Source organism: Xylaria bambusicola, assembly GCF_022495145.1.
Source record: "Xylaria bambusicola strain CBS 139988 unplaced genomic scaffold F5B22scaffold_47, whole genome shotgun sequence".
Classification (NCBI taxonomy): Eukaryota; Fungi; Ascomycota; class Sordariomycetes; order Xylariales; family Xylariaceae; genus Xylaria; species Xylaria bambusicola.
In genome coordinates, this window is record NW_025953600.1 from 68884 (window position 1) to 94738 (window position 25855).

A 25855-nucleotide genomic window follows, 5' to 3' on the forward strand; every position below is an offset into this window, starting at 1 on the left:
CGTTGCCCCTAGTGTCGGTCGAGAATGAGTGTTCATGACCAATCGGCGAGCACGGATAGCCTGGCCGCCTGCTTTGAGGACTTCGATCTTGAAGAAGTCTTTCTAAAGGCCACACCGCATGCAGAAAGCCTTACTAGTCAGAACTTCGTCGTAGAATTTGGCCCTGAGCACGCGCGTATTGCCTTTGACCTCGGTTCCCAGAATATCGAGAGGCTTTTGAATAGTGAGAGAGATGTGAAGAATTACCCAATTCGATGGATGTACGACGACACCCAGAGCCTGACACATCATGTCTTGAGCATGTACTGACTGAGACTGCAGAAATATTTGGAACCCGAGCATTCAGCGTGAAGCCGTGGCGGCTATCGGAAATCATTATGAGTTCTCTGAGAGATTAGTTCGCCTGATGTATATGTCAGCGCAACTACAACCTCCGACTCATCCACGCAAGGCCAAGGAAAGACCCATCTTGAAGCATTTCCATCGGCATACGGATGTTGAGCTTGGTGCCGTTGGTAATGGTATCAATAACATTCCCTTGGACTCGCCTATGAGTGCACAGTTTCAGAAAGGCTCCATCGAATTGATGGGGGCTCTGGATGACGATAGCATGGAACTGTACATGCAAGTTAAGAACACTGTGAATTATTTCTCGACAGATCAGACACAAAGAGGTGTGTGAGTTCCGTCGAGACAGTGAGAGAAGCTGCTAATGCAACAAGCAGCCCTATGTATTGGAGCCCATTGGTTGCATAAACGGCCAAAAGGGGAGCATGAATTTCAGGCCAAAAGCATGATGCCACCCAAACATTGGCAATGGCTAACGATTTGCAATGATCGTATGTTCTGGAAAGTCATTGGAGTACGGTTTTATTCGATACTAATCCCTTTTCCAGATACTGTGTTGTCAGTTCATGAGCAACCATCGTTCGAGTCTGTGCCGGCCAACGAAGATCCTAAGAAATGGCAGCGTGAGGAGTTGCAGAACATGAGGGCCAATACCCTCGACGTTCTTCTGCAGCTCTCCAAGCATGGCTTTGACTTATACAAGCGGAAGCCCCTCTCTCTGAACTCTGTTCGGCGACCACTCAGTAAATGGCATTCTCGTGATAAGCCAAACCTCGATCGACACGAGACAGGAATGACGTTTGCTCTCGCAGGCGAGCCGGTCAGCTTGGCAGATGAAGGCACTAGCAACCTCTTCTATTACTTATTTGAAGATTATGTGGCGGCCGGGCCTTTGAAGACGGCTGAGAAAAAACTCGAGAACATGGTGAGTAGCGCGACTAGCCGCGTGGAATGAAGGAAGGTGCTAACAATGAACAAGACCACCAAGGTGCTTGAGAGTGCGGTAAGTCTTGCATCTTCCTTTCCCCTGCATCTTCACCAGACTTTAGTCTAAGTGTGCTGACTGATTATCTAGCGCCCTCATATCCGGAAAAGGAGTATAGACATTATTCCCACCTTGCACTACCTAAGCAAAGACCTCCGAGAGCTGAAGCATTTGTTCGAGAACTACAAGAATCTAATCAACAAGATCACGGCCCTTGGCAAGACCGATGCGCATCCGCGGCAGAGTCATGGAGAGGGCCATCGAAGAGTCATGTTAACTGAGTCTGCCCTCAGCCGGTTCGATCGGCTCGGTGACCGGCTCCAGTATCTGATGCTGAACTCTATCGAAGGGTACCTGATGGAGATCAGCGCTCTCTCAAGCACAGTAAGTCGGAGGAGACGGTCACTATCGAATTGTACCTGGGCTAACAGATGGCGCCCAGTTCTTTAACTTGACACAGCAGAAAGACTCGGAGGCCACGGCTCGACTCACACGCAGCGCTACGCTCCTGGCCAAGCTGAGCGTCTTTTTCTTGCCTATCAGCTTCCTCACGAGCTATTTCTCGATCCAGATCGAAGACCTGTACATGTACTGGCACGGGACGGACTATTGGTACGCGTTCGCAGTGATTGCGAGCATATCCTTCGTCGCCTTGTTCTTCTTCAGCAGGCTTCTTATGTTCTTCAGCGACACGCTGGACGAGTGGTCGGTTCAGATCATGGCGTGGTTCCGTAAGCTGTGTCGAGCGATGGGGCTCAATGTAGCTGACGATGATGATGAGAACTGATCTTTTTCTTCAAGCGATGTTTTGAAAATTAGCTGGAATTATTGGGTTTTGGATACCACTTATAGCGGCGCGTCCCGGCTATTGCTCGTTTGGAAAAGCACACGAAGGATCTTAACTTGATACTTTAGCATTATGTATAAGTAATTTTACAGTAGGTAGCAATTCCCATCGATCTCATGTCAGGGCCGATTATGTTTCTCGGTGGCTCCAATAGACAAATGCCGGGCTCCTTCCTTCACTCGCAACCCGATGCAAGAGTTCGGCAGGTCCCAGTTCCTTCTTTGCACCTGCCCTCCAAAGGTTACACCCAAAACGTCACCTGTAGTCAGTCCACTTACTTACCTACACCTACTATTTAAATAGGTATTTCATCAACAGATATTCTATTCAAAGAACGTCTGAGCCGGGCAATAGCTTTAATCTTAGCTGCACGATTAATTGATTGATTGATTGACTGATAGGTGCCTAGTAGGGCATTAAGATGGAAACAGGCCTTGTCACCATTCGCAGTCCAAATGAGGTAAGTGGTCGCACGACGTCGTGGTGGTGATTGCGAATCGTGTCCATCCAGACCCAGAGTCTAACCTTAGGTAGGTACCTCTACTTAAAGTACCTAGTCTAGCAGCTTCTTCAGTAGGGTAGGTACGTCCTTGAATGCCTATTTCGGAAAGAAGGCACGCCTCATGGAGAAAATTCCGGTGGCACCTACCAGGACCTCGACATTGGAGACTAATGACATTCACCGCCTCTAGAGATATTCCTTGATTTCATTTTTCATCTCCCCTTCTCAACTACTCCTAGCTGAAGCTTGCGAGTGCCAACGACATGCGATAAAGCGCCCGACGGGTTCCCAGCCACGCGGGTCCGCAGTTAAGCGTTGAGCCAGGGGCTATCGTGCTGTGCCATGGAATAGTGTAGGAACGCGGCGGGCGGGCGGGCGCCATCAGCTTCTGATTCATGTCCGCAGCTACCCCTGGAAATGGACACGCACGACATTTGGCAATTCGCCAGCATCGGCTGGGTACCTGGCGTCTAGATCCTCAGCTAGGTGTTATCGACTCTAGCATGACACGAGTTAGACTTTGGAAGATGCGACAGATCTGGACTCAGTACTTAAGTAGGTAGGTAGGTAGGTAGGTATTATGACTGGCTAACCTACAGCATATATGTTAGCTGAGACTTCTGCTCTGACGTGCCGTTTTGCCGTCAGCAGCCGACCGTTGTTGTTGATCACCGCCCCTCCTTGCGTATGTGCTCCGTACATAGCATCGAATAGGTACTGCTTTATGACGTTGGTTCGCAGCGCCTAGATATATGACCTGCATCCCAACGACCTCCCCGACCTCGCAATCATTAATTGCCTATCCATCCCAGAATCCGCTCATCATCTACTTTTCCCTACGTACATTTTCCCTTCCTCGCTCTGACCTACCGTGAAACGGTACATAAGCGCATCGTCATCACATGCAAGCGAACTCTAGCCCGCTTCGGCACTTTCCGCTGCGTTTCTGATAAATCTCTTGTCTGTTCGAGACGCATCTGCAATTTTAAGATACCCACACTCTTGGCATTTGCCAGAACAACGGGAGCGATTCAACCTTGACTACCTACGTGCAGGACATCGTTGCACACCGTGACAGTAATCATATAAAACGAACCGAGTCTCGCTCTTTCTTTAAGCACCGTCCCTACTTCAGTAGGTACCTGGATAGCTTACCTGCAGCAAGCACGTGGGGTATTCTACCTACAAGGACACCGACCCCTGCCAAGATTCAAGACGACGAAGCAAAAGAGGAAAAAGAACGACGACAACGATAACCCCCGACGAGAATCAACTAGCGAACGAATCATATAGCATCATGGATTCAGATATCCCTAACGGGGCCACCAATGGCGACCCCATGAGCCAAATCCAATACATTCCCCTATCCTACGACTCGTCCAATGATTCCTCAAACGATGACTCCTCCGCTCGACGGCTCATCCTCGCCCTACGACCCGAATGGTCAAGCCCAGACTCGAAAGTTGAATTCGTGCGCTTCACCGACGGAATTACAAACACGCTACTCAAGGCTGTCAACCGTAAACCGGGATTGTCGAAGGCGCAGATCGACAGTGAGGCTATCCTGCTGCGAGCCTACGGGCATGGTACAGATGTCCTCATAGACCGGCACCGCGAAACACAGAATCACGAACTGCTTATGAAGTATGGTCTAGCACCGAAATTACTGGCCCGATTTGAAAATGGCATGATGTACCGATTCATACAAGGCAAGGTGTGCCAGCCTGCCGACCTACGCGAGCCGTCGATATATCTTGCCGTGGCGCGACGCATAGCTCAATGGCACGCTACCGTGCCTTGCCTACACGAGACGAACACGGGAAGTAATGGGGTCACAAATGGCCATCACAGCCCATCTATCGACCTTATTGCACCGGGCAAACCCCCACCGAACGTATGGACCGTTATGCAGAAGTGGATAAGAGCACTACCTACCAAGACAGAAGCGCAGCTCAAGAGACAGTCAGAGCTTCAGGAACAGCTCTCGTGGCTTGTTAGGGGGTTAAGCCAGCGTCCCGGACTGGGAAAGAATGGGGTAAGTTGTCCACCTCTGGGGCCCCAGACCACTGGAAACAGCTAGAGCACTGCTGCTTTTCGAAATTGACCTCATTACTGACTATGATTTCAACTGCTTAGCTTGTCTTCGCCCATTGCGATCTATTGAGTGGAAACGTCATTATCGAGCCAAAAGGGCCCGGGACCAACGTGAATGGAGCTGGCGACATACGTGAGGTGTGTCAAAACACCCTGCAGCAGCAGCCTTCGGTGAGCTTCATCGATTACGAGTATGCAACGCCGTCGCCGGCCGCCTTCGACCTCGCGAACCACTTTGCCGAATGGGGTGGCTTCGACTGCGACTACAGGGTGCTGCCGACGCGAGCGCAGCGGCTCGAGTTCATCCGCGAGTACATCCATACCTACTTCAGCCTGGTTAAACCCCCCGCAGAAGGTGATGAGAGCAGCAGTGTTGACGAGGAAGCCGAGTCGCAGAGACTGCTCGCCGAAGTGGACATGTTCCGGGGCGTGCCAGGCTTCTACTGGGGGATATGGGCTCTGATCCAAGCCACCATCTCTCACATCGACTTCGATTACGCCCAGTACGCCGTCGTCCGACTGGGCGAGTACTGGGCGTGGCGAGATGCGATGGACGGGAAGCACGATAAGGAGGTCCCGTTACGCGAGCAGAGATGGGCGCAGGTAGAGTGAAAGGTCGAGAGTTAGGTCATGACGAAAGGGATTTAATAATAGCAACAGCAACATCCACGCAATTACTGCAGCTTTTGACTCACCCTAGGAAATACATGATAGAGGAGCGTTGGACCCAATATTCTTACGCCCTTGTGTCGTGCTTGAATCCCGCTGAATAAGGGGCAAGCAAGAAAGTTTTGGATTAGGATTCCTTCGTCCATTCATTCATTAAGGCACATCTGTTTCTTCCTGCCTATCCTATCCGATCATAATACATTGAACAGGGGAGGTACTACATTAGAGGTTTAGCGAGTAGTAGACGGCAGAAAAAATAATAGAGAAAAGTTTCCAAAGCCTCCTCACTCATTCTGTTCCGTTCCTTCGTTTGCTTGCTTGCTCGCTCGCTTTGTTTGTGTTTCTCGGTTATTTCTCGTTTCTGGGACTTGCTGATTCGATAACGAGCACGTGTCTGTCTATATCTCCTTCTTAATGACCGTCAGTGTATTTCTTGGTTGGGCTAGATTACTTGCTAGCCCTGTATTCTCATATCCCTAATTTTTGTGCGTTCGCGGTTATCAAGTCTCGCGTCGTGCAATAGGGGCTGTGCTGTGCTGCGCTTTGCTTTACTCGTCCGTCCAATGATGGATCTTGGGACTCGGCTATTCGATCTGCTTGTGTGGACGGGCTGTTGTCGGGGGTAAATAACGTTGAGAGAGAAATCTGGGATAGGATACGTGCGAAGCAAGCGGTTTTGTGCGAGGTGTTGGGATTCGTTGTTTGGGTTGTGCTCGTGGTGATTCGCTGCTTGGTTGGTGAATGGAGTGGGTGTGTTGGGAGTCATTGGTCTTGATGGATGATGAAGACTTGTAGGGGTCTGTTTAAATTTCTTATGTATGTGTGTATGTACATACGTTTGTTTTCACGATGAAAAGAGGCGAGGGCGGTACATCTGGGCCTGTGCGAGTTTCATCTTGAGCCTGGACGATAGATCTGGGTCTATGAGGCATATAGACACTAAAGTTTAACATGAATTGCCGTCGACTTATTCGGGTTTACTTCTTTAGCATTTCTTCGTGATCCATCAGACCATTCGTTTAACTCGTCTGGAGGCGACCATGTAGTGTCGTTCCTCATCTATCTTCCTATCGTTGATATTGTGTCCTGCTTCCTTTCCGCGTAATATATTGATAACTATATTCTTCTCTGTCGCCCTCGTCGTTTCATTCTCCCTCGGCGTGTAGATGGCCGCTTGACAATTCCTGAGAGCCGAGGATTGCGTTGATGTGCTGGGTATGTATGTGAGGGTAGCTATTATATGCCATATCAACCCGTTATTTTCTCATGTAGTCTTGCGATGCCTCGTATTCATGGTCACCATCTCTACACGCCAATGTAGAGCTTCTTAGAAGCAATTAAGATGCTATTCAGTCTTGGTATTATTCTTCGCTTAGATGTTCTATTCTCACAGGTTACTTTCTCCGCCTGGAAGCACTGGCATATAGCTCAGTGGGAAATCTACTCATCAAGTCGATTTTTTTGCACTGGAGGTAGGAATTGGGAGCTCAGTTCGATGGTTTATGGTCAGCCTACAGACGATTCTAATATATTCGACGTCTCATTTCTTATGACAAGAGTCGCGCGACTGCCTTTAGCTATTATTAGTGTTCTACAACCGTCTTATCACGTAGTTTCCCCTCAATTATCCTGGCATCGTGACTTAGGAACAGACATATTCATTCGCGCTACATTTCCAGGATGACATTTGCTTTTGGTCATTGACAGCTTGCTGTGAAGTCACTGGAATCATAGGGCCAACATCTAGTTGAACATGTTTGATCAGGGACTCAATTCACACTTAATATGGACACAAAATAGATAATCGTACAACAAGTATCCCCTTCCATCAGAGCAGCAATCACTTGCAAAGCTATCCGTCTGTGGACAGTATTCGTCTTTGTTAGGCAATGTTCTAAGGTGTGTTACGCACAAACCATCTACCGGCAGGCCAATGACTCCGCCGTTGCGCAAGGAGGCTTCCAATTATCTGCCTTATACAGAATGGCTAGGTGTCACAACTTCATGCACATAGAGTGTTTTGTTTCTAAGTGAACTTCGCCTATAGGGCGTATGTGAGACCATGTATGTTCCCGAGACCGTCAACGCTGAGCTCGTCTCAGCTAGGTCACTTCCGCAGTGAGTATCGATGCAACGGGTGACGAAGACGCACAAGCCGTTACGTACACCGTAGATGAAAGGGAAATGCCTAGCGTGTCAAATTTCAGGTCTTGTTTTACAAATTTTCTCGCAATATATTACTCCGGAACAAGTAGAGCAGCCTCAGAACGAGATGAGACCTTTGATGACGCTGGCTTACGCACAGTGAGACTTCCCTTTGTTGACGAGGCTCTTACTTTCAACCATCGCCAGTCAATTACCTAATGTCAATTACCCGTGCCACATGTGGTACTGTAGACGAAACTGCAAATGACAATATTGATCCGTTCATATAACACATTTACACCGACTGTACACCGATTGCATCGTAAGATAGTCGCCCCAACAGAGCAAGACGTTAAGAAAGTGTCCGCATTGACAATCAGGATGGTCCTTGTAGTGCGCAGCGAGCTAAGAGAGAAGGTGGCGCATTAGGGCCGGGCCTAAGGCAGTTTTTGCGCCTCTCCCGTGACAGTTATCAGCGACCTAATTGGGTCGGCATTTTCTCGAAGATCTTGGGGTAGCAGATTATGAGGCTGGAGGACGAGGAGGAGAGAACCCACCCGCCCTAGGACCTATTCAGGGGAGTGTTCCGTCCGACATGGGGACTCATGCCTTGTCCACGGTGGCTTAGGGATAGGTGTACGTCAGCCGAAGCAGATTACACACGAGTCGGACATAGGCTCTATCTAGTGCAGTCAGTGTAGGGAGGGAGTGTATGTAAGTTCCGACGACCTGACGGGATCCTCACTAGGTAACTCACCCACTGGCTCGCTCCCTGTACGCAGCACGGTGAAAAGCAGACACACGTAAGGTACCTACACTACGTCCGCTATCATACGGATATACCAGGTACACTGGCTACCTACATAGTATGTATGTACCTACTTGTGGATGGGTTCCGGAGTGCCGATGCAGGGCGTCTCTAGATCAGATATATTGGGGGCCAGCTGAAGGCAAGGCAAAAAGAAGGGACGGTCACTCATTTACCGAAAGAGAGTCTTGGGAGATAGCTCTGGCCGCACAGCCCCAGTCGGGAAGCTGAACAGGATCAACAAAGTTGCAGGCTCTCTCTCTCTCTGTCTCTGTCTGTCGTCTAATGCTGCCGCCTGCTGTTTTTTGACGGTTGCTACGGAGCATCTAGACCAAGAATTGTAAGCGATCAAATTGTTGCTGCCCGATGGAGGGTATGGTGACTCGACGCGTGAGCAGAAATGTGTGAATTGGCAGATGACGAGCTAAGAGTCATTGCCAAATGCAGAACCTGGGGGGGTTTGGTATGGCGGGGCAGGCGACTTGCTCCCTTGCGACTGGCTCAGGCCTCGTCTCCGGATGTCTCGTTAAGAATGAGGATTACTTACACGCACAGATGCATACACACCAGATGTACGATACCTCTAAGGTTAGATCGTCTGAGTAGCGCGCCGGAGTTGCGGCGTACAATGGGTACATATAAGACGTCTAGAGAGGTGTACTGTACTTACATATCTGGGCCAAGCACTCACTCACTCGCTCAGTCACTCACTCAGCAAGTGAGCATCGCTTGACTCTGGATGATGCCGGTTCACACTTATCTGTACCCTGTTTCTTGGCGACGCGCGATCCCAGATGTGACGAGCTGATTGCTAAACGATGATTCGAAGACAGGGTCCGTAGCGAAAGGCATGAGCCGTATGCGCTAGGGCACACTTCAAGCACGTCAACTCGTTGCCGCCGAAGAATCAGACACATGGAGTGTTTCCTGTAAGTAAGGTATGCGGGTATCGATCTATCTACTTGGTGTATCTACCATGTACAGTATCTCGGCTCGGAGCACACTTTCTGACACTTGACCGCCTTTATGATGGGACGGGCGCTGTCCGCAACGCTCTTCGTGCTCGCTGGTTCGGCGGTGGGAGGATGAAACGACTGCAGCTAGACTTTCTCTGTGATCCCACCTCGGCCGAACCCCCAGCTGCGGCGTTATTCGTTATGACTTAAGTACAGACGTCGTCTGGCTCCCTCGCTCGCTTTGCATGGTTTATCACGCACTTGCTGCTTTGAGACATTGAATGATATATGGGCGGTTGCGACAAACTACCTACTGCCTACCGTACACTACCACATACTTAGTGGTGTCAACTGCAGACTACTGTACGGTACTAATGGATTCAGCTTATCCAGGTTCTGGTGAGGTTGGAGTTTCTACGTAGTAGGAATTCAATATATCTACTTCGTAGGTAGGTGGACAAGATATCAAGTACCTACTTGTCGAGGTGCCGCGGAGCTGAAGCGGCTGAAAAAAACAAAGTAACTGTAGTGTACTTGTATAGTCAGAAGCGGGAAGCTCTGAGCTGTGACCTTTCACGACTCGCAATAGACATTCAGCTGCCTCAGATGAGGGGAAACGAGCAAGCGAAGCGGGTAAAGGGGGGCTTAGGAGAATATGGGAATAAGGGAAATAAGCGAAAAGAAGCAAGAGAGCTAAAAAGACACCAAAGACACAGAGAGCTTCGCCTTGCTTTGCCTTACTGCAGAAAACTTGCACGAGCCATCAATCAGAACAGAACCGCCGCAGAACCGCTGATATGGCCCCACGAGGAGAAACGAATCGCTGATCCTTGTCCCACTACTTAGAGTAGACAGGTCCCTAGCGTAGGGGACTCTCGGCGGGCCCCAGTTCAAGGGAAGAATGGGCTCATCTCGCCAGGGCGGGCCGGTAAGCTTCGCTCGGCACTTTCAGGTTTGCCAATGCCGTTGAGAAAGCTGCGAGGGGCCCCAACGAGGCAAGGATCTGCACCCTAAAGCGTTCGGCGTGTCTACCGGCTCAGTGTAACTTCTCCAGTGTAACCGCACCAACTTGTTTCCCTTCCCTACCTGACCTACCTAACCCCCCCCCCCCCCCCCGCGCCCCCCCCCCCCCCCCCCCCCCCCCCAAAAACAAATTCACACAAGCGATCAACGCGCACAAGCTGAGCTGATGGGATGTCATGGGTTTCTGGTGGAGGGGATGGAGGGGATGGAGGGGATGGAGGTATGGGCAGGCGCGGACGGGAAAAAAGACAAAGAAGGTGTCTTTGCGGGAGCTGTCCGCCTTGATATGTGCCGTACTGTCGTGCTATCTGGGACAGCATGATCCTGTAACCACTCCAGCAGGCCAGTCTACTTACGTGTCCCCTCCCCATCTTTACTATGAAACTTAGGCCTGAGGAGATCACATCTCTCTGAAATGATACACACTACTACTAAGTACTAGGCAGATGAGAGAGAGAGAGAGAGAGAAAGAGAAAAAAAAACATATGATCGCGGTCGGAGCGCAGCGGAGGGGCCGCCGACATAGGAGTGTAGTAACACTTGGAGGGGTTTTCATCATTAGCGGCTGGGCTGATATTGTTACTCCATGTGTTAGGTTGGACGAAGACGTTTTTTTTTTTTCTCTTTCTCTCGGGCCATAGCGGCAGCCTGGTTTCGCGAGATCTGGGTTTGACGAGGTTTGTCATTTATCCTGGCTGCATGTCATCAAGAGACAACTTTGACGACAAGGGAAACCGTTCAACGGTTCATTTTGGGGTCCCCGATCACCAGATCTAGCTTGTTTTCTGGCTGCATTCGAAAGAAAAAAAAACAGGAGGCTGGCCGCCTTCTTGAGGCAATTGATCAACCGATGAGTGACGCTCACACAGCACACTGACGACAAATAAGCTGCCAGCCTGATAGGTTTTCTTTCTCTCGGGATGAACGTGCATCACCATAGACTGGATTTATTTCACCACATGATGGTGTACCAATCAATCAGGGTCGTGTAAGTAAGTGAGAGAGATAGGCACCACGGTACTGTGTAAGTAGGTAAGCAACGAAGTAAGTAGGTAGCTAGGTAGACTGGCGAGTCCAATTCGCGGAGATAGCACGTTCACAAGTGGTTCTCTCTCAGCTTGTCGACTAAACCGGTGTTGGATAGGATTCTTGCATTGCAGGCGGAGGAGTGGACTGGTCTAAGTGCTTACATGAATGAGTGAGTACATTTTCTCGCGGTTGCATATCATATTAAATAATCTATCGAGATGGGGTTAGCTTCGCTCGCGCCGTTGGCTCCTACGGTATGATCCGGCCACACAGCTCCTGAATGCCGAGCTGATGCCAGCCTGACCACGGCACAGACGTCGTAGCGAGTTTGCGCTCTCGATCGATGATGATGATGACCCCCCTTATCAGCCCAATGGGGAGGGCGCAGGAAAGCCTTTCGAAACGAAAGGGACGTGACACACACAGCTCCATCGACTACCTACCGGTATGTGAGTACACGCTTTCGCTCGAGTAACCATAGGTAATCATGTACCGTGACACACCCGTGCCATCGTTGGAGAGTGCTCGCCAATCAGGGCGAGGTGACGATCACCCGAGCACCTTTCACTGTTCTCAGCCCAGCTCTCGCTCGCATCGTGCGGAGGTGCCGCTCCCTTGCCTATCTACCTGCCTGAAGCATTCAGCTAAAGCTCCGCAGCCTTGACCTTCCGGCATGGGGAGTGGGCAAGCGATGCACGTGTGCACTAGAGCGAAAGAGTAGGTACTGTAAGTAAGAGCAAGAGAGCAGCAAGTCGAAGAGAGGACGGATAGATAGAACTTCTTTGTGGTTCGTTTTTGCTCCCTTTGCCCCTCCTCCATCTCAAACGGTTTTTCCCCTCTTATCCCTTATTCGGACAGTTGAAGTAAGTCTAGTTCATCTACTCCGTCGGTAGGAATGTTCTAGGTACGGCTTATGATATTTCGACCTACATTAGTACTACGACGCTGCTGATTGAACACTGGCACTGACCATTTGTACGATGATGCCACCGGGGACTCGATGTTGAGACCCCCTTCTTATTACTTACTTACTATATTATGTATACTTAATGATCTCGACGAAACACCCTAAACATCCCATCGATCCCTGGTAGATAGGGTCTGTGCCAAGAGCGCGGGATAACCTCCTGCTGCGCATATACCATTATATTATACTTATACTTGTGCTCTCATATACCATACTTTAACTGCCCAGGCAGGTATCCCTATGCGTGCGTGTACATGCTTTATATCTTTGTCCTGTGCGGTGCTTTGCATGACTGCAACGGCTCAACACGTGTTATACTTTCCTTGCTGTAAGTTCCGATGCAGCCAATGTAGGTAGGTAGGTGGACTGAGTGAGTGGGTGAGTGAGTGAGCGACTGACATACATATGTGTGGCATTTATGTATGACTAGAGGTTATCTATCCCTCCTCTTATCGAATAGTCGGTCGATCTAGCGCACATAGTCATGTATATGTCTCTGTCTAAGACGAGGATTGTCCTAACCTGGTACCTACGATGTGAGAGAGAGAGGCATAGTTTACACCGAGAACACCGAGACAATGATGGGCATTCTTTGATGAGTTCTGGCCCAATGTGACGGTGAACGGTTCCCGTTCTTGTCCCATCTCTTCCCCTTCATCTCCATCTCCATCTTGTATCGTCCGTCACGCGTTGTCTCCAGCTCTTCCCCTTCCCCCCCCCCCCCCCTTGGGGCTGATTGGCTCGTCGATCTCCAGTTCACATCCAGCCAGTCCAGTCAGTCAGTTCCCTTGAGTATGTACTCCATAGCGATCTAGTTCATGTCTCTGTATCTCCAACGCGACTGTATTAAGTGCGATGCATTATCAGCCGAGCGAACCATACGCCTTACTTTTTAGTGTAGTACTGTCACCCAGCCTTCTCTCTTCCTGTAGTTCCCTACCTATTTAATGTATTCGCAGTAATCATGGCGCCTGAGTTCCTCTAGGACCTTGTCTGTGGTCAAATTCTCAACTTCGGGTATTCGCTTCTTCCCCACTCGCGATGCGATATTGCGCGAAGGATGAATGAATATGTAAGCACAGAAGTATATGGTATATCGCGTGGGGGATTGTCTGGGCAGACTACATAGATGATATGTACTATGTAGGTACGTGTTATGTATACTAGATGCGTCGTACATGTGACACCATCTATCAACCCAATAGCTCACGGCCGTGCATATATCTTACATTATCCCTATGTACATGATAGCTATACAGAGAGAGGTGAGAGGATCTCTGTAGATGCCTACATACCTAGAAAGTATATTGCATTACATTACATGCATTAAGTAGCCAAGTCTGCGCGCTGTCCTTGCGACTGACGGATTGCCTACCTGTCAAAAGTTTAAGTACCGGTATAACCTTAAAACAATACCTGCCTACATGCTTCCTAACCATATATCCGGAGGTATGCTGTGCAGCATTGCAGCATAGCAGCATGCATCTTCAGACCTAGAACGTACTTATAACAGCAGATCAAACACCAATCTACGAAACAGTGACGATCTACCTACGGTACCTAGATAGTTCTTATCCCGTCTAGGAGCTTGCTTCTCGGCTCTGTTCTTACTTAGTGATTAGTTAGACGGGACCCTTGTTTCTGATTTTTTCCCTCACTCTCTCACAATGGTTCCACTGACCTGCAGGAAACAACATGGGACAAGATATAACGAATTGCACCAGGGATCTATCTGTCACCGACCCACTCAAGCTTTACCTACATACTGTAGATGTACTCACAGCACCAGAGCAGGCAGGTATTCCGGTAAGGAGATACTACCTAAGTACTTACATAGTATGTACGCGGTATATATATATATGTAAGTAAGTATAAGTCCGATTAACAATTCCACTGCCCGCTGACTCGATGACTGACTGACTGACTGACTGCAGTTCTTCGGCACGGTCAATTGACACGTTTCTGCACGTTTTTTTCAAAAGACACCTATCTCGCCTAGGATTAGCTCACGCTAGGCACGTTACATGCACTATTTCCCTGGCCCCAGTAGCTAGCTAGGTACCTAGGTAGGTAGGTAGGTACACTTGTAGCCCTAAAAAGATGCTACAGTTACCCACAAACACACGGTCCCTCTCTCTAACTCGGTAGGGCAGTGAAGTCAGTGTGCTGGACCCAGACCACGGGAGGTCGTCGTCACACCAGTGTGATATAGGCCATTAGTCATGATCACCATTGAGAAACATACCTATCCTGCACTAGGAACGATTAAGCAGACGTCTAGCCCTGGCCGCCCCAGCTGCTTGCCCTGCCATGCCCTGCCCTGCCCTGACTATCTCTGGCTGATTGACTGACTGACTGTCTGTCTACTGGTATGTCTCTGGTACAGTACCTTACAGTACGTAGTGGGTAGCCAAGTATATTCCTAGGTACGTAAGTAGGTACCGTGTAGTGGTAAGTAAAGGAAAGACAGCCTGCTGATGCCTGCCTAGGACGGCTAGACCAGCTACATACATACACTACATACTGTATGTATGTATCTATAGGGAGGTATCTACTTATCTGGATCGGATGTGCTCTGGGATGTGCTCTTCTCCCCGAAACACGCCCTCAAGGTACTTCTCTCAGCATAGGTAGAGTATCCTCACGCAAGAACTGGTGTTTTTGTGATACCTTAGGTATGTATCTACTACCTACTTTATGTATTACCGCACTGAACAGACTTACTTGAAATGGAACTGACTGCTATGCTATAGATCCTCGATCGCCCAATCGCTTGCATGCAGTACAAGGAAATGCGTACTAGGTCAAGTAAGCACACATGTACAGAGCCTACCTATGTACATATATGTTAGGTAGATAGATACACACGTCTGTAAGTACCTACAGTCAGTACCCAGCATCTTCTACCGGTATCTATGTATGTAGCTACACAGCATCCCTACTCACATAGTACCTACTATTACACGTACTTACTTATCCTTACCTGGTAATATACTATCTACATCTACTACACTACCGGTACCTATGTAGGTAGGTATATTCGTTGCCAGCCAGGGTTCTTGTTTAATCTATCTATCGTCGTCGACCGGCTACGACCCACCGTTGTTGACCTAACCCCCCCCGGCCCAAGGCCCTCTCCGCGAGCCAGCCTTTGCCCTGATCCAGTCCTGACGGCCGAAATAGCGTACCTACATGAGGTATTGTCGACCTACCTAGGGTAGCTCCTGTAGGTAGCTGCTAGTAGCTACGACCAAGCCAATTTGTTGTCTGAGCCCATCATCATCGCTGTCATCATCATCTTAAGCATCATCACGATCCCCTCTACACCTGACCCGACTTTCCCCTTTCTCTTCCTCCCTCGGCGTCTCCTACTGCTGCTGCTGCTGCTGCTTACCTACCAAGTATAAGCTATACACACCCACTTGATAGACTAGGCGCCTACTAAATACCTGGTCGAGTGGTGTGTGCGTGTGTGCGCGCGCGCGTGTGTGTGTATGTGTGTGTGTGTGTGTGTGTGCCTGGCGCCGATACCCTCGTGCGGCCCTGATTACCTGATAACCTGATACCGAGACACTTGCGCCAGCATACAAAACTGGCCCGGCCTAGGAAGCCTAGGGAATAAGAGGTCGCTACCCCATTATTTCTCCATCCAGATTCAGCCCGGGGTCTTCCACGACCGGGATGGGCCCAGCTGGTCTAAGTTCATAATCCGCATCCCTCTCTTCCTACTGTACGTCAAAAAAAAACCTAGATCAGCCGAAGTTCCCCAATTCGTTGCTGTCCTGTCATTGGCCCATGTCAGCATCATGAGTACTTGATCAAAAGGTCAACCCAATTTAAACATTTTTCTTCGCATCGTCTGGTGTTTCTAGACACTCGCCCTAATTCCCGAGATCGTGGTTTTGGTTGTCCTCGCGCCCCCCCTCGGCAAAACCGCATTTGATGTCTTTAGTTATAGAACATTCAGACGCGAGAGTGAGAGTGAGCCCGGCGAGGTGGAGAGCCCCCAAACACGCATCCAGTCCGCTCACGGGGCGCAATCACCTGGAGTACCGGCCTAATCATTTTTCACCTCACATACGGGTTGGCGAGAGGCTTCCAACTCCCATTGTACCGGCTTTCTAGACCTGTCAGGGCGAGGATTGGGGAGGGAGGTGGTCGAAATACTGAACAGGCGAAAAAAGGACCAGAGAGTGAACAAGAGGAAACCCGCGAAAAGCTCTTATATGAAATTATAAGATCCGAGGAGGATGGCCACCGACCCTTTTGAGTCGCGACAGGATCGTCGCGGCTCCATATTGGATACCCGGGAGACTTCGGTGGCGGCACCGGGTTTTGACCCTTCACTGGACCCTACGATCCGAAGACTTTTTGACCAGCAAGCTGAAATTCAGGCGAAACTGGCTGCGCTGCTTCCGGCTAGACAACTTACCAACAGCCGGCTTGAACTGGCTATGTTACAGCATAAGCTACGTGCTCTCGAGACGTATGTGCGTAGTCAAAGTATGTACTTGTTTTCCCTACTTCCCCCCTCTTAGTTACACTTATATATGTATCATTGTATTATTCATCTATGGACTAAAAAATACTGATGCAAATTCTGCCAAGACTTGTCTGGTAATGTTCCTATTCTATGTGAGATTGAGGAAGCTAGGTCACTACAGTACCGATGCGAATGCATTGAGAGCTACCTGATTGACGAAGGTACGTGATTGTGCGGCAAAGCTTGCATCGTCAATCGCATTCTCTGATATTTCCACATTAGGTCTTGATCTTTATGATGCAAGGTTCCTTGATGCCTTGGGGCTCACTGCTCACGGCGAGGCGCCTCTGGGGTATACTTCATGGTTGGATCAAAACATATCGCATTATGACCCTGTCTTTCGAGGATGGAGAACAAGAGGTTCTGTGCCGTTAATATCGAGGCGTCAGGTCTCGTTCAAATGCTATCATGACGAGTGCATTCATCAAATCTACGGATTCTCAACAGCCGAGGATCGAGATGAGCATGTGAAGCGGCATGCGCACCCTGCAAAAAGAGATTCGGGGCCATCAATCAGCACCGTATTGCCGCTATCGTTCTCAGATTCATCACAGCCCAGAGTCTTTGGTGCAGATCATCTCAAACAGGGCTCTCCTGCTCCTTTACCCCGTTTGTCAGTGCCGTCTGCGTTACCGGGCTTAGCCACAATTGGCCAATCAAGAGATCGGCGAGGTTCAGTCCCGGGCTACCCTCCGACAAACGAATTCCCTTCTCAACATCGTAGCTCACTGCAAGTTGAACCAGAGGTTGATCCTATGCTCCCACCGCTTAAGCGAAGTAGAGTCGGTCATTCTAGGTTGGAGTCGATTGGAGAACTAAGACTTCCCCGCGACACCGGGCCTTGTCTTCGCTGCAAGGTCCAGGCTAAGCCAGTAAGTTCATTCTCGCTATCAGGGGCATTTGGCCGTGCTGATCAATTACAGTGTGACTCGAGAGACGACTGCGCGTTCTGTTCTGAGGAGCCAACTTCTGTTGGCGATGAGCTCTGGGCAGTTCTTGGATGTCACCGTGGACCTCTGGCCAACTTGGCCGATTATATGCTGCCGGGTAGGTTCTTGGCTTCATGGTAATGCTACACTATGGTACAGTCTAACTGTGAAATAGAAGCTCTTTCCCCGAGGCAGACACACACACCAGTCACATCGCCCATGGCAAGGCGTCGAAACATGAACGACTACCTCGAAAGGACGTACATTGTTAATCAAAATATGGTAGAATTAGTCAAAAGCCATCTTGATTTTAATGATGGATTCTGGTGGACTGAGGACCTGGCAACTCTACCCATGCCCAACCCTACTTTGGCGACCTATTCAAAAGAACCCAAAGATTATCCACCACCTGTGCTGAAAGTGCTTGCCGCAAGCTGGAACACAGAAGGCGTCCCCTTTCAGTTTTGGGAGCTTTTCAGGCTGACAGGCTTTATGTCGGATAGTAGGGAGTCCGAAGCTGTACACTACCCAGTCCTATACCGGGCTAAACTTCTCTTACGAGAGATACTTTTTTACGACTTACAGCAGCCGGAGCCATCGATACGAACGGAAGTTAATGTTTCTAACGCCCAACTTCTCCCTGACGATATGGATTACGATAGTCGTAACCGACTGATTTATAATTGCATGGCTCAATTCTTACAGTCTTTCGAAGGTGTGACCATGCGAAGGGTCGTATCTGAACCTAAAAGCTGGCTTGCTATTTTCATTTCGCTTTGCATATTTAGCATTGTGAGGACGATCCTAGCCGATCTCATCTCGACCCCATCGCGAAATATTTCAGCTCAGGCTCAAAACGGATTGCCCATCTCTGGGGGAGCTACGGCAATGCACAGCGTGTATAAGGCACTGGTTCACGTGTTTGCATGGTCCACCCCGATGATACTGGACAGCCCGGTTTTAGAAATGGATTCAAACGATCGAGCTCTATTTGTCACAACGCTAGCGGCCATTCGAAAAGAAGATTGGATCCCCTGGGGCATTCGCTCGACTAAAGACTTCTTGCTAGGACTAGGAAGCGGATATTTGGTTGACAACGTCGGGTTCAACGGGTTCTTCCGCCAGCGGACGCCCATTTACCGACATGTTTCGTACACCCAGCCGGCAGTCGTTGGTGAGGCTGGGGAACCCCGCAGGTCCATCTCCGAATGGCGACCAATAGACCCTTGGGCGAATAGAGGTGACCAGGATATGCTACCCTCTGCCTTCGGAATGCAGCAGGAAAGGAGGCACACCGTGGCGGAAAGCCCCGCCTTTACGCGTGCAATCGCACGGGGCCTCAGCTCGCCCACAAAGCTAAGGACCTCGTACCAACGCCCACCTCTTCGTAGAGTGTTCTGCTCAAAATGCAACGAATACCCCGAAGGCTTCCGCGGTGAACACGAACTTCGGAGGCATACCGATGCCAAGCATGCCGCTTTAGTAAAGCGATGGGTTTGCACTGAGCCACCTAACCCAAGCCCAAACGCACCGCAGCCACTGATTCCTCTATCTAAATGCAAAGCATGTGTCACACAAAAGAAATACGGTGCTTATTACAATGCTGCAGCTCACCTGCGACGCGCGCATTTCCACCCCCACAGGAGCGGCAAGGCGAGTGGCGATTGGCCCCCGATGTCCATTCTCAAAGACTGGATGCGGGAAGTTCGGCAATCGATCGACATCAACGAGAACGACAGTTCGAGTGGGGAAGACGAAAACGAAGTCCGAATGATAGAGGAGTACACGCTGCCTCGACAGCCATCATTCCTAGAAGCCCCGAGGCTTGCTCCTGCGCCCCCTCAGGGACCCATACTAGCACCATCTATGCCACCCTCGTTAGAAAGCACCGTTCATAGCAGCCCCAGTATATCGAAGGCCGAGGATAATCGAAATCGCTGCCCACACCCGGACTGTGGTCGAGTCTTCAAGGATCTAACAGCGCATATGCTAACACATCAAGAAGAGCGACCAGAAAAGTGTCCGATCGAGACGTGCGAGTACCATACTAAAGGATTTGCCCGTAAGTATGACAAGAACAGGCATGCTCTTACCCATTATAAAGGGACAATGGTCTGTCCATTCTGTCCAGGTCCAGGAACAGCGTACGAGAAGGCATTCAATCGCGCCGACGTCTTCAAGCGGCATCTAACTGCAGTACATAATGTTGAGCAGACACCGCCTAACAGCCGGAAGATGATTATCAGTGGGGGTAGCTCTCGCAACGGCGGAGATGCTAAGTGCTCGATCTGCCAAACACGATTCTCGACAGCCCAGGAATTCTATGAGCATTTGGATGACTGCGTTCTCAATGTCATTGTTCCGACGACACCCAAGGCCTCGAGGGACCAGACATCCACGCCGCAGAAGGGTGACCAGAAAAACACTCAGGCCAATATGAGCGAAGGTGATGAAAAGCCCGACCTGCTTAGTGGTCGCGAGATGAGGAGAAGCACCGAGGCGAGCTCAACGGCTGGGTCGGCCGAGCATCCGAGGGAAACCACAGAGAAAATGGACTTGGACTCGGACAGGGGCGACTGAAACAACTACTTCTGCGCAAATGGATTTAAAACGTGATTTCAAAGCGAACTCGATTATTGCATGTTCTATGCCAACACATGCTTACCTAGGCACATACAAACCTGGCGCTTCTTCATTGCTTGCTTGCTTGTTCGGTAGACGGCGAGGTGCTCGGTGTAGCACAAGAGCGAGAGGGACAAAAAGAAAAGAAGGCGTTTGTGCGTTTTATGCGTTGAGAAAAGATGCATGTTTATTTGAAACAAGGGGGGTTAAATGAGTGTCTGGTTGGAAGTTGGGACGCGATGCGACGAGATGAGATGAGATGAGACGAGACGAATTAAACGAGCGAGCGAGCGAATAAGCAGGCTATCCTAACCACCACATCTACCTACCCCTATCTACCTGCGTATAACGCTGGGAACAACTCGACCTTAGCTATTACTTACTTTACTCATCATATCACCACGATGTATTTGCACGACACAATGCAACGCAACGCAAACTTACTATACCACATCACACCACAAACAACACACCACACTGCATGGTTCTCAGCATCAATCATCCATCTCTCATCAACTAGCCGCAGCTCTACTTACTATTACTAGCCTTATGTTAGTTAGTATCACGTTACATATACCCTATATACTTTTATTTATCTATCTATCGATTTATTTACCTATTTACCTACCTACCTACCTACCTATCTCTTTATTTATCTCTTCATCTACTTATTTCCATATTCGTTAGTGATTAAGTACCCTATTCATTCACATGCTCGATCCGTAACTCACCTAGTAACCATACCATCGGACTATAGAACGAGCAAGTATCAGTATAGAATGAGTATATAGTGCGAATGTGTATATTCCATGCGCACGGATTTAATTTAATTTAATTAGTAGATGGGTGGGTGTAGTTGGGAAATTCATTAATTAATTACACTACATTACCTTACCTTATCTACCCCGATGCTCTTTAACACAATACACAAGAAACAAGACAAAGTCTCGCAAGACGAGATTATCAAGCAAGGCGCGAGAAGAGGAATCAAATCCGGGAACCAACCAGACAGACAGACAGAGAGGCGTGAGAATTGTGTTCTGTCTATTGGCATGCTACGCTATGCTGTACTGTGCTGCTATACTGCGCTATGCGATCCATCAACCGCCCACCAACCCATCCGCTCAAGAGGGAATCTTCTTTATTTCTTTCTTTTCCTTCTCTTCTCTTCTACCCATTCAGACAGAATAGAATTCATTGGTTTATTTCATCGCTCATTTCCCAGACAGAAAGTCTTCATCCATCCATCCATCCATCCATCCCATATAATTTCTCCGTGTCACGGCTCGGTTTATTTCAGTTTGTTTAAAATTCAAACTCCTGAAAAACATAAAACAACGACATATAAAAAAGTTATTTGTAGGGGTAGTCGGTAGTGGCCACTTGCTTCCCTCGTCCAAAAAGACAACACAAGAGGCCTGAAGCGGTCATGCGTGAATGATTTATCCTCGTTTGGGATCCCCCAAGGTAAATGCCGTCCATGGAAGAAACCTCCGCTCTGTAAATCCCAGGATGGAGCGCCAGAAAAAGAAAAAAAAAGTTCATGAGGGTATAATATTCCTGTGACAACTCATAATTTCCCATGGCAAGTAATTCCTTGAGGTGTTCAAGCAAGACTTCACGACAGCAACTACGCATCGGTTTACCTCTGGAAGGGCAACCAGCTACCTCTCTTGCCACCCGCATTGCCTTCGTTCTGCAGGTTGGCGATGGTGGGGACTTGCGCAGGCGCATCGCCGCCGCCTCCTCGGAGTGGTTTTGCGATGCGGCTACCGGCATTAGCAAAGCTGAACCCGCCAGCGCCAGATGCTGCGTTCAGACCACGAGTTGAGCCCGCTTTCGCTGCTTCCAACCGCTCCTTAACAGCCGAGAGCTGAGACTCAAACCTGCGACCCTCGTTAGTACGTTTCAGGTTTTCAGAATTGGGAGGAGAGCGAACCTGTGATTTGATGCAATTAGCTTGTCTTGGCTCTCCTGCAGCAAGTTCTCCAAGCTTGAAATACGCTCATTCCTGGCAATGAGCTTCCTCTCAGCGATTGCCACTTCTTTCTTGAGACTGCTATTTTGCTCGACCAGCTGGCGCTGGACTTGTGTCAGCTGCTCAAGATTACGCTCGAGGAACGCCATCTTCTTTTGCTGCGCGCGATTATTAGATGACCGAAGAACGTTGTTGTACTGCTCTCGGGTTTCGTCAAGCGAAATCTCGAGCTCGACAACGCGTTCACATCGATTTTGTAGATCTCGCATCAGACTCTTCTTCATCACGTCAAATTCGGCAATTTGCTGCTGAATAGTCTTGCCATTAGCAAGGCCAGGGGCCGCTACAGCCCCTGATTTGATGCGAGACTGCAACTCGTCTATTAGCGTCTTCATCCGAGCATTTTCAGATGATTTTTGGGCAATGTCAGCTTTGAGTTCATCAACCAGCTCCATCTGTGTGGTTTGTTTATTGGCATAGGCCTTTTGTAATCGGTCTTTGACTTCTTCAATGTCCGTGTCTCCGAGATTGCGAGTGAGGAGATCCTCATACTCCTGTTGTAAGGCTTCCAGACGGCTTTCTAGTTCTATTCGCCGACGTGTCTCTGCATCGCCGGAAACACCACTGTAAAGTGAAAGCTCTGCTTGTCGGACGATGCCCTGCGTCTCCACTAGCTTTGCTTTGACCTCTTGCAGGTCTTCCGAAGGAATAGGGTTCCCTTCATAGCTCTGCTGGTATAAAGCTTCAATTTGTTCTATAGCGCTTGCGATAGACTGTTCATTAGCACTGAATACGTCACTTCCCAGATCGAAACCGGCCATCATTTTAGCCATTTTCTCCGCCTTCTTCCTCTCCTTTTCGTCCAAAACGGCGCTTGTTTCCTTCGCGTTCATTTTCACATCTAAGAGCTGTTGCTTGACTTCATCAAGCTCCGACGTGAGTTCAGAATTTGCCTCTTTTAGCGCGTCCATGGTAATCTGGGCTTCTTTGCTCTCGAACGTTAAACGCTCAAGCTGCATTTTGGCATCATTGACTTCCGTCGTCAACCTTTCATTATCCTTGCCAACTTTGCTGTCATGCTCTTTGAGGAATGCTAGTTCGTCTTTGGACTCCAGGAGAGTCTTCTCAGCAGCTGCTACGGCAGACTCCTTCTCTGCCAGCTGATCCTGAAGTTCATTCTCTCTTCGCAAAAACTCTTCTCTCTCGTCCTTATCAAGAGGGAGACTGGGGGTTCCGGCGCGATCTGTGAGTGCAGGCGTTTCTGATCGACTTTCAGTAACAAGCCGCGATGGTGTCGACGGCCGCTTATCGGGCTTTGTGGCTGGAGCACCGTCTGACAATGGAGGCACCCAGCGGTCTTTCGGAACCGACTCGCCGGCGCGCCAAAGCTGCACTTCACCTTCCAATGATGCGATATAATTTTCGAAGTTTGTAATGTTGTTCTTGGCCTTTGCCAACATGGCCTTGAGCTCTGCTGGGCTGAGTTCAGCATTAACCTTCGCTTTGTTCTTGATGGACTTGGCCCTCATGCCAAATCGTAGAGTGCTGAGTGTTTCCGCATCGTTATAGCTACTTGGTGAGCAATTAATAATCAAGGTAGTCCTGCTGTTACCTCCGAGGGATTCTTGCAAGATTCTGGTCAATTTGGAGTCACGGTAAGGAATGTGCGAAGATTTCCCATCGGTGAGAGCATTGATGACCATGCCTAGCGCACTTAAGCTCTTGTTGATCTTCTTTGCCTCTTCGAGCGTTTGACCACTTGCGCCAGTCTTGCCAACCTTTTCACTACCGGCAAGATCGACTAGGAACAGCTGTCCGGCTTTCATAGACCCCGTTTCGAGGTTCTTCTGGGTGACGGTGATGACGAAGATGGAATGTGAGCGGGAAGATTCCTGGTTCATGTTGGTGGCAGCAACGGCTCGGGCGTTACCACCCCTTTTCATAACCTCGAAAACCTCTTCTACGCTCGAGACATATATCTCTAGAAGACCCTTGACATACACGCCCCTATTCTTCTCCTCGTGGACAGGCAGGTTGTCGTTTTGTGGTGCCAGCAGATCACGAATACGCTCCATGTAGATCTCCATATAGCTAACTCGGACGGTATACTCAATAGTTGGGGGGCTTGACAGAATACTAGTGAATATCTGCTCGACAATACGGGGGGTGATACCCTTGCCAACATCATCTTCTATATTCGTTCCCATCATCGTGTAAGACTTTCCGGCACCAGTCTGGCCGTACGCGAAAACGGTTCCATTGTAGCCGTTGAGAATGTCGTCGACAGTGGGCTTGATGGAGTAATCGAAGATCTCATGCTGCTTCACTTTCATATTAAACACCCGGTCGAAGGTGAAAGAACCAGCGGCCTCAGCCGACTACAGCGAGAGTCAGTGATGCAGTTATTCCATCGGCCCATGGGCAGGTATTGGGAGCTATAGGGGAACGAGGGAGGAGCGGTGCGCACATTAATAGCACAGGTGTCATCGCCATCGAAGCTAACTATAGGCTCACCGCCTTGTTCAATCTCGGTCTTGTTCTGCGGGCGGAAGCGGGCCACGACCTTGATACTGTTGGCGCTCGACATGGCGAAGTGGGAGGCAACGTAGCGACGAGGCGGGTATGCGCAGCAAGTGGTGGGATGCCGAGGGTGGGAGGAACAGGGAAGAAACGGAAACGAAACGAGCAGTTTTATGTCATATTATGATAGCCGAATAGAGCTATGTGGGATCTACTCTGACACAGCTCGACCGCCTAGACGGCCGACGGCGAACGGGCCAAAGCGATGTATGTTGTCGGTCGGGAGCAAGAAGAGAAAGAAAGACGACCGGCAGCAGAGATGGGTGCAGAGAAGAGCAGTCCGGCCCAAATATCCAGCGTCGCGTTGGATGTACAAGTTTGGAGGCAGCGTGTACGTTGCACCTGGGGGGGACAGTCGATAAGCTGAGATACCGGCGAGGAGGAGTAGTAAGGGACAGGGTTGAGACGGGGCGGGTGCCTGAATAACCCTGAATAGCGCCCCGTCTGTGCCCCTATGGCCACCTGGAAGACTGGCATGTCTAGGCGGGTTTGAGGCGCTGTCTGCGCTGTGCCTGACCGCACTGCAGCCCACTACCGCCCACTATTCCAAACCAGAATCAAGGGGTTTTTCGGCTCCCCTCATCTACCCCACCTGCTAGTTCTGTTATGCTATTTAGGTACCTAGAGCGCTAGAGCAAAATCATCGTCGAGGAATCGGACCAATGTACCCAAGCCCACATGCCGCAAGACAGACAGACAAATCTACTCGGTAATCACCCAGCATGCCTTAAAAAGCCATGGTCTATATTATTTTCTATTTTGTTAAGTCATGCTGTCGAAAAGATAAACAAATAAGTCTGTTGAGAATGATGATAATCAGGCACCTGACG

The 25855-nt window shown here is 49.5% G+C and overlaps 4 protein-coding genes across 4 annotated transcripts; 3 read left to right on the plus strand and 1 right to left on the minus strand.

Moving 5' to 3' along the window:
* Positions 1 to 24: 24 nt before the first annotated feature.
* Positions 25 to 2778, plus strand: F5B22DRAFT_659147 (uncharacterized protein; the record flags this gene model as incomplete). Its single annotated transcript, XM_047980174.1, has 7 exons — positions 25 to 260; positions 322 to 674; positions 726 to 839; positions 897 to 1273; positions 1328 to 1351; positions 1424 to 1717; positions 1776 to 2778. The coding sequence occupies 7 exons, from the start codon at positions 25 to 27 to the stop codon at positions 2118 to 2120; spliced, it is 1743 nt and encodes a 580-aa protein (XP_047827512.1). The 3' UTR covers positions 2121 to 2778.
* Positions 2779 to 3612: 834 nt separating this feature from the next.
* F5B22DRAFT_391091 (kinase-like domain-containing protein) lies at positions 3613 to 5644 on the plus strand. The gene is made up of 2 exons (XM_047971393.1): positions 3613 to 4717; positions 4819 to 5644. Exons 1-2 carry the CDS (start codon positions 3980 to 3982, stop codon positions 5386 to 5388), a joined length of 1308 nt encoding a protein of 435 aa, XP_047827513.1. The 5' UTR covers positions 3613 to 3979; the 3' UTR covers positions 5389 to 5644.
* Positions 5645 to 16109: 10465 nt separating this feature from the next.
* F5B22DRAFT_391320 (uncharacterized protein) lies at positions 16110 to 20900 on the plus strand. The gene is made up of 5 exons (XM_047971396.1): positions 16110 to 16876; positions 16982 to 17077; positions 17139 to 17788; positions 17840 to 17963; positions 18021 to 20900. Exons 1-5 carry the CDS (start codon positions 16624 to 16626, stop codon positions 20423 to 20425), a joined length of 3528 nt encoding a protein of 1175 aa, XP_047827514.1. The 5' UTR covers positions 16110 to 16623; the 3' UTR covers positions 20426 to 20900.
* A 1076-nt stretch (positions 20901 to 21976) lies between these two features.
* Positions 21977 to 24988, minus strand: F5B22DRAFT_391314 (kinesin-domain-containing protein). Its single transcript, XM_047971395.1, has 2 exons — positions 22407 to 24988; positions 21977 to 22353 (listed from the first exon to the last, which is right to left on the minus strand). Exons 1-2 carry the CDS (start codon positions 24776 to 24778, stop codon positions 22110 to 22112), a joined length of 2616 nt encoding a protein of 871 aa, XP_047827515.1. The 5' UTR covers positions 24779 to 24988; the 3' UTR covers positions 21977 to 22109.
* Between the last annotated feature and the right edge of the window lie 867 nt (positions 24989 to 25855).

What these genes read in the sequence shown, in the direction of transcription:
- F5B22DRAFT_391091 (XM_047971393.1), top strand. Translation starts at nt 3,980, where the DNA reads ATGGATTCAGATATCCCTAACGGGGCCACCAATGGCGACCCCATGAGC. An exon ending in CCGGACTGGGAAAGAATGGG is followed by an intron (nt 4,718 to 4,818) that starts GTAAGTTGTCCA and finishes TCAACTGCTTAG; the next exon opens with CTTGTCTTCGCCCATTGCGA.
- F5B22DRAFT_391320 (XM_047971396.1), top strand. Translation starts at nt 16,624, where the DNA reads ATGGCCACCGACCCTTTTGAGTCGCGACAGGATCGTCGCGGCTCCATA. An exon ending in GACGTATGTGCGTAGTCAAA is followed by an intron (nt 16,877 to 16,981) that starts GTATGTACTTGT and finishes AATTCTGCCAAG; the next exon opens with ACTTGTCTGGTAATGTTCCT. An exon ending in GGCCGATTATATGCTGCCGG is followed by an intron (nt 17,964 to 18,020) that starts GTAGGTTCTTGG and finishes ACTGTGAAATAG; the next exon opens with AAGCTCTTTCCCCGAGGCAG.
- F5B22DRAFT_391314 (XM_047971395.1), bottom strand. Translation starts at nt 24,778, where the DNA reads ATGAAAGTGAAGCAGCATGAGATCTTCGATTACTCCATCAAGCCCACT. An exon ending in CTAATTGCATCAAATCACAG is followed by an intron (nt 22,354 to 22,406) that starts GTTCGCTCTCCT and finishes CGAGGGTCGCAG; the next exon opens with GTTTGAGTCTCAGCTCTCGG.